Genomic DNA, 7,937 nt, shown 5'->3' with positions numbered 1-7,937 from the left:
TAGGAAGAGCGCCCTCCTAAGCAGGTCTCCTCTGATCCTACCCACGTCTTAACCTAAGCGTGGCTAAGATAATACCTTGAACCTCCTTCTAGCTGGCGCCTGCGCCATAACAAGGCAATCTAGGGAGGCATACGAGGTACCATTTGCTTTTAGTAAAAAAACACACACAGTGGTTTATTTGAATAGTTACAGCGTTTACACCTTTCAAAATACCAATTCCACTCCACGGTACTTTTCTAATTTTAATTGTTTTTTTGCTTCCTCAAGGACCGAAGTGCACATTCCGAAGGAACTGTGGGAAACCTTCCAACTTTTGCGGGGGGGGGGGGACCACGAGGGAAACAACGACAGAGACTTCCCGACCCCACCCAGGGAATGAAGGCGGGGAGACTGCTTAGTCCTGGACTTCCTTCCCACATGTTTCACGAAGAGGGCAGGGAACAAAGAGAGATACACTTCACAAACACACACCCACACTGCCAGATTTTTACCCCTCTCCTTATCCCGTGTGTTCTATACAAACAAAGCAAAATAACATTCACGGAAATATATATATATATAATATAATATAAAACGATGGCGACCACATGACCCCTTACCACGCCGGAGTGTTCCTCTTCATAGATTCAATAATGGAATGCTTTCCTTCCAAGATCCACATTTTAAAGGGGGAGATTAGGGGGAGGGAAATTGCACATAAATAAACCAGACGCTTCCCATGCCGCCGCCGCCGCCGCCGCCACCACTACCACCTTCACGGCGTCCTTGGCTCGGCGGGCTCTGAGTCCTCCGCGGGCTTCTCTCCGCCTGGCCTGGCGGCTCTCACTGCTTGAGCTCCAGGGCCCACACGTGCTGCGGCCAGCCAGTCCGTCCTTTGGTTTTCTTGTCGTTGCCGCTCACGGTGCTTTTCAAGATCTCGTTCTGTTGGGAGAGGAGGCGAAGAGGAGACACCGAGGGATTATCATCTCCTGGACGGGGAGGGGTCTGGGGGTGTGTCTGAAAGGCCCCACCCGCGCCGCGCACCTTTCGCCCCAGAGGCAGAGAAACAACCGCAGGAATCTTGGGGAGAGACCCGGGCAGGTCTTTTTGCCCAGCGCTTCTTTCCCAAAGTGCCAACCCGGAGCACAGAGAACTGCTTCTAACCTAACCCCATCTGGAGTCTGTGGGTTTCGAAGGGTGGGACTCTGTTAGGATTGCGCTCTAACTAACCGACAGCCTTCAGACAGGGCGGAGGGCCACGCTACAGTTTGTAGAACCGGCTCCTTTGCAGAGACAGGAGAGAGAAACCGAAGCCGTTAAGCCGGAGGGGAATCAAAGCTTGAATGAAACAAAAGCGGCCTATCCTTTATTATGACATAGACACAGCTCCGGTTTAACGGCTTTCGGAATCGGCCTGACTCACGAACAGGAGTCCCTTTCTAAAACAATTCACTCCAAGAGACCGACCCTTAGCAAGTCTACACGCGGTCCTACTCAGGTCTGTTCGATGGGCCTTGGTTTTTAGGGTGATGCCGCTGGGATCGAACCTGTTGGGGAGCTGTTTAGGGTAACAGGGCGAGATTTAAAAGCGCACCCGCTTGATGACCTTTTAGCATGCTCAGGACAAGGGCCCTCCTGCCAGAGGGGATGCGAAATGCCCATTATCTTGCCGAATCAGGGGCGCAGGACACCTATATTCACTACACCGGCTGCAGTGGGAGATGATTCTAAGTCTACACAATAAAGCAGCCTCTACAATCCGGTGCCTAAATACACCCATCATTCCCCGCACATCTGTGCAGCACACTGTAACTGTCCCTCATGGGGTGGAAAACTCCTTCATTGATCTAATCCATGCCTGCAACGCAGATTGGGCTGCAGGAGTGGGAAGCGGCTACATTCGCCACTTCTTTGCCGACACAACGAGGCTTTGAGTTATTCGGAAGGGGATCTTCCTTTTGGTTATTCGGAAGGGGGTCTTCCTACCTTTCCAAAACAACCCCTTCTCGGAAAAAAGTACTCTCCACTCCCAAAGGTGGGATAATTTAAGCGTGAGGTAAACCCCCTCCCCCTGCAAAAAAAGAAACAACTGGTGCAAGACAATCTTTAGGAATTTTCATGGGCTCCGATCCTAAACACTTTGATTTGAAAACAGGCCCTCAAAGGAGTAAATTCCAAATTAACCTGTTTAGGAACAGAACGCAGGGCCTGTATTTCAACCTCCACTGTATGTTCCCCTAAGATTTTTATTTTGTATCCGGAGAAGGAAGCTTTGACTCTCCAAAGCTTATACTGGGGAAATTTTGTTGCTCTCCAATGCTCCTCTGGACTGGGATCTTGTTCTTCCTACCGCCGGCCAACCTGGCTGCCCGCCTGAAACTATTTATTTTGTATGCGCAACCCCATTGTTTCCCTAGCCCATTCAAAACGCCGTTATTGGTGCTCTGCTGATTCAGTCTAAGCTGATTCCAAGTCTAAAAGCGAACCCTTGAAAATGGAATCTAACTTGGGATAGAACTGTATTTGGATGGGTGCGTTTGTGAGCCCGCACCGCAGGATTTAACCCTTCTCAACCGGGCTGAGATTAAAGCTTCAACCTTCAGCCGCTGCTAATTTTCCTTTCTCCGCCATCCTTTCCAAGCACACCGTTTCCTCCAGGCGCTCAATGCTTTATTCTATACACGAATCTTTGGCGTGAATAAAATCAACAGGGAACGATCGTGTGAATTATTGATATTGAACGATCCGCAGAGGACATTTGTAAGATGGTTGCATCGGAACATGCACCGCTTCCGTCCGACACCTTAGCTCGAAAGAGGTGAAAGCTCGAAAGAGGTATAAATGCAAGCCTGAAAGCGGGGAGATCACTGTAAGGAAACCGCAGTGAAACCAACGGGACTTTACTGAGGGTGAATGTTCGGCCCGGGTTCCCAGAGGCGGGCTTCGCGGATCGCACTGCAGCGTTGCCGTGGTCGAAATAAAACAACACAAACAAAGGCCCTCTGCCTTAAATCTGAACTCGGCAACTCGAAAGGCGATCCGAAATCCTTGCCCTGGGCTCTCCCCACGACCTGCGGGGGCTTTGTGTTCGTGATGAATTTTTCAGATTACATTTTTGCCTATTTTCCTTTGAAATTTATAGGAAGAACAGTAAGCTTTTTGCCGGAGAAGGTGGCCTGCATTTCCACAATTTACATTTGGGCCAGTCCTCGACCAATCTGATTGATATCGTCCAGCCCACAAAATTAGGGACAGAAGAGCTGAGGTGGGTTTTAAAAGTTTAAATTTAACTTAAACCTTGGGACTCCGCTAAACACAAACCCCTCCATCCTGCAGGGCGACCGGTTTCCCTTGCACCGCGCCTTGACTTCGCCAGGGGCTGCCCTTAAGGCATGCTGGGCAGCGGACTTCCCTCCCCCGCCATTGCAGTTGGGAGCCGAGTTATAGAGCCGCGTCCGGAATCGGCTTCTGCGCCCCTCATCCTGCGCCCTGCCCGGCCTTGGAAGCACTGGAGGTCACTTCCATGGACATTAAGGGCAAGCCAAGGCACGCCTCAACAGGACTTCATTCCCAAGCCATTTTTTTTAATGCCCTGAACGGATGAGGCATTTTGCGGGCAAGCTGGAAGAAAATTTCATGGATGCCTGGCCTCTCGGTTTACGGGGAGTGGGGCTACTCTTGCTGGCGACTCCTCTCCCGAGGACCCTCTCCATACATGACGTGTGTGTTAAAGAGAGAGCCTTCTTTTCAAAAGAAGCACTCCTGAGGGATACCTTGCACGCAAAAGGCGCGCGTGTCTCCAAGAGAACCACTTCCTCACTTTCTCGACTGGAAAACTGCAGTCCAAGAGACAGGGAAGCAATTCATGTGCTCAACACAGTCGTTTCCACGGAGCAAACTGCGAGTTCCCCGGGACATTTCCGAAGGCGCAGAGATCCTTGTGCGCTCTCTGCCCGGTAGAAATAATAGCGTTTGCGTCCAAGGAAATGAGTTTAGCACGCTGGTGCTAACTCGCTGCCTCCGGAAAACTTTCTGGGAAAATAAATCCTATGGAGTTTAGTGACTCAGCGCTCCCTCTCACACTAAACTCGCCAGCTCTTATGGGAACCAAGGGGATTTCTCCCGCTACGGAAACGCTCCTCTGCCCTAAAGAGGTTCACAGGGAAGTATTTCAATGGAAAGGCGCCGCAGCTCGGGCTGTTGCGTTTGCCTTCTTTAGACCCACTCGCCCGCCTGCGAAGGGCCTTCTGCTCTGTTCTGTTTGGAGCCCCTGAAGGCGGCTAGGCCAGGCTTCCCCGCAGCAGCCCGAGCCTTGGTTCGGAAGGAAGTCCCCAGACAGTTCAGTGCGGCTCAAAGGAAGGCATTGTGGGCCGAACCCCCGCAGCCGGGAGAAAACCCCCTGGGACGAAAGAGGGCTTCCTTCCGAGAAAGCACGCAACGGGATGGCTCGGGCTACTTGTGGGAAGCCAGACCTGGTTGTCCCGCTGTGCGGCAGAGAGAGAGAGAGAGAGAGGTGGGGGGTCGCGCCCAAGGTGCCCTCCCTGCCCAGCCCTGCGGTGCGGGCGCTACTGACCAGTTCCTTCTTCCTCTTGTCCTCCTTGACGTCGGTCTTCTTGATCTCGGCCTTGAAGGCCTCGGCCTCGCCGTTGGCGTCGTCCTTGGCCAGGAGGTCCATGAGGTAGGCGATGTAGCTGGTGGCCAGGCGCAGCGTCTTGATCTTGGAGAGCTTGGTGTCGGCCGGCACGTTGGGGATGCACTCGCGCAGCTCGGCGAAGGCGCTGTTAATGCTCTGAGTCCTGCGCCGCTCCTTGCGGTTGGCCGTGCCACGCCGCTTGACCGGCCGGGGGCCGACCCCCAAGCCCGGCGGCCCGCCGCCACTGCCCGGAGGCCCCAGGCCGCCTCCCCCGCCGCCGCCTGCGTAGTGGTGGTGCGGGTGCTCCAGGCCCCCCGGCGCGCCGTTGGCGTACTCGGGGCTGTAGGAGAGCGCCATGCTGTAGTCGGGCGGCGACATCTCGGCCGGGTGGCTGCTGATCAGCCAGCCGTGGAAGTAGGGGTTCTCCTCGTGGCCGCAGCGGCTGGCGGCGGCGGCTGCGGCGGCTGCTGCGGCGGCGGCGGCGAAGGGGTAGCCCTCATGGTGCACCACCGGGTGGTGGGGGAAGCCCCCCACCAGACTCATCGCCGGGCCCCCGCCGGCTGGCTCTCCGCTGCCCAGCGCGCAGCTCCACCCCCTCGGCCTTAGCAGCACCAGGGGGCCGCCATCGGCTGCCCGCCGCACGGTCCCCCGGCAGGGCCGCCCTCCTCGGCAACCATGCGACGGCGCGGCCAAAGCAGGAGGCCCCCTCCGGCGAAGAAAACCAAGAGACGGCAGCGGCACCGAGGCGGGGGGGGGGGGGGAGATGTGGCCGGCCGGCGGGCCTTCCTGGGCGCTCTTCTCCTCTGCCGTGGAAGGCTCAGGGGGTGGGGGGGAGAGGTTTACTCACACCTGCGCCGTCTCCCCCCTTGCCGAAGAAGGCCTGCGGGCAGCCGCTTCTCCTCCGCCCTGGAAGGCGGGCGAGCCTGGGGGCTACAGCAGGAGGGCGCCCATTCGTTCTTCCCTCCCCCTGAACAGCAAGCGACCAAACGCAGCCAGTTCGCTGCTCCTGGACCAACTCCGGGGCTCGTCCTGCTCGGCTGGAGACCCCACCGTCGAGGAAGAGGAGGAGGAGGCCGGAGGCGGCGGAGGGAAAGGCAGGCTCTGGTCGCTTCCAGGGCTCGGCGCGGCGCAGGGCGCTGCTGGGATTTCCTAGCCTGATCTCCATGTACAGCTACATCTTTAGGGCAGCTCGGGTTAATATATGTCGTCAGAGGCTCTCCCGGCCAATCCGCCGCACCAGGGGCGGGGCTTCCCGCAGTGGGCCATAAAACTTCCCTCCCCCCAAACAATCTCCGCGCCGCTAATTGTGCAGCTTCTCTTCTACGATTGGTTGCTCTTCCAATCCGTAATATAATTAAAACAAACGAGGGAAAGCCCCCCCCCACCCCCTCCAGCACAGACAGGGGTTTATGCGAGTATTTAACTATGCTTTGCTGTAAGTATGTTTATGTGTGTGTCTCTCTCTCTAAATATGTATATGTATATATGTGTTCATCTCAGTGCTGGTGTATGACTCCGAAGCTATTCATGAGCTGTAATTATACGATCAATAATATAAGGCAAACTCTCATACGTGCGGATATATTGCCCGGTAATGCATGCAGGACTATATAATACAGTCGGGTTTTTTGTATGGCAGAACAACATTAATAGTTGCATAATGTTTCTACTTAAAACTGCTGTTTTCCCCATGAATTTTCCAATTTTTATACATAAACATTAACTGGGTGCATTGATTGTATGTTAAAATGGACTCTTATTAGTAGTAGTCTCCTAGATAAGATTGCCATCCAGTACAACGAGCTTGGAAATACATTTCCCCGAAGAAAGAGGACAATAACTTGCAAGTAAATCTGAATTGGTAGGTCGGTGAAAAAGTCTTCAGTTGTGCGTATGTAACAGCGGCGCACAAGTTACTGGATTGTTAATGAGCCCTGTTAATGGATTTTCTTTTGCAATCCATTTGACTTCGAACTAGACATACTTGTGTGTATAGGATTTATTTCGGGTAATTCGATTCCGCTTACCTAGGGGGGGGGGGGTGGTGGAAATGAAACAAACCTTTATTGGTTATAAGACAGAGTAATTTGCCTCCGCCAAAGTGGGCTTTGAGGAGGAAATGACTGCTTAAGACGAAGCTATCTCAATCCAAATCGTTGTCTTTCAGCTCCTTTGGTGTTCACACTTTCCCCTACATCCAACCGGTTTCTCCTTGCCTGAGCCCGCCCAGTTAGGTAAGTAACTGAATCTTTTTAACAGCATGTCGAGAGCTTCTATTCCCGTTTCTGTTAACCAAGATATAAAGATTTGTCGGCGTTTCTCTTGTTTCTCCAATAATCATAATACTGATAGTAAAAAACCCCCAAAACCCACCACCGAAATGCCCAGATCTTGAAGGAAACGGTTTCACTTATGGGCAGGGAGTCGTTAAAGAGATGTTTAATAGGCAGGCCCGGCTGAACGCCAAGAGATATAGAGATAGGGTGTGTGTGTTTTTGGTGCTGGGGGCATGTTGAACACATTGCAATCTGGAAAAGGAGCCCAGAGAAGCTGGTGAGGAAGTTTGCACCAAGAAAGTCTGTCGCCTTCCGCACGGTTCAAAGGCCAGTTGCTAGCTGGAGGGCGGGCGTGGCCGGCGGGGCTTGGGTTGCAGTTCCAGAAAGGGCGCCAGAACGTTGTCAATACATTTCAAGTCGATTCAAACAAACGCTGCAGGGATCCTCGACGGGAAGACGGTGCCTTTCCCCGGGTTGAAACGGGCATCACATCCCTGCGCCCCGACTTTATTGCGACTGGCGATCAGGCCGCTCGAGTGAACAGTTTGCAAAGGGTAGAGAGAAGAAGCCCCTTTCTGGAGTTCTTGGAGTTGGGAGAACAAGGGAAGAAGGAAGGTGTGTTGGGCCACTGGGAATACAGGAACCGCATCCTGGTGGAATCGCGGCGGAGGTTAGAGGCGGACAGAAAGGAGGGCACCTCTATACAGTCTTCCTCGAACTGGAAGTAAATCCCACTGACTTCAATGGGGTTTTCTTCCGATAAAAACTGGTAGAATCGCAGCCGAAGCCTGTTTCCTCTGACTGTATTGGCCCCAGGATCTCGCTTCTGATTAGACAAGGCCCACAACCCACTTACTCCAGAGCGTTAAAAGAATGCCAGTGGAGTGGAAGAGGATTGCCGTTTGCAGCAGTGAAGGCCCTCTAACCAAGAGCCACTGGGGTGGGGGTGGGGGGGGAGAGCCATCAATTTACTTGGGAGTAAGCCCCACGGAACTCGTGAGGACTTATTGGCCGATAAGTGCTGGGTATTTCAGAATAGCAGGCCCTGA

The 7,937-nt window shown here is 53.7% G+C and overlaps 1 protein-coding gene across 1 annotated transcript; it reads right to left on the bottom strand.

Moving 5' to 3' along the window:
• Positions 1–745: 745 nt before the first annotated feature.
• On the bottom strand, positions 746–5,160 carry HAND2 (heart and neural crest derivatives expressed 2). Its single transcript, XM_060247315.1, has 2 exons — positions 4,553–5,160; positions 746–921 (listed from the first exon to the last, which is right to left on the bottom strand). Exons 1-2 carry the CDS (start codon positions 5,153–5,155, stop codon positions 823–825), a joined length of 702 nt encoding a protein of 233 aa, XP_060103298.1. The 5' UTR covers positions 5,156–5,160; the 3' UTR covers positions 746–822.
• Between the last annotated feature and the right edge of the window lie 2,777 nt (positions 5,161–7,937).

Source organism: Heteronotia binoei, chromosome 9 (assembly GCF_032191835.1).
Source record: "Heteronotia binoei isolate CCM8104 ecotype False Entrance Well chromosome 9, APGP_CSIRO_Hbin_v1, whole genome shotgun sequence".
NCBI classification, from domain to species: Eukaryota; Metazoa; Chordata; class Lepidosauria; order Squamata; family Gekkonidae; genus Heteronotia; species Heteronotia binoei.
Note: the sequence above shows the minus strand (reverse complement) of the source record. Positions and strands in the feature narration are given on the sequence as shown.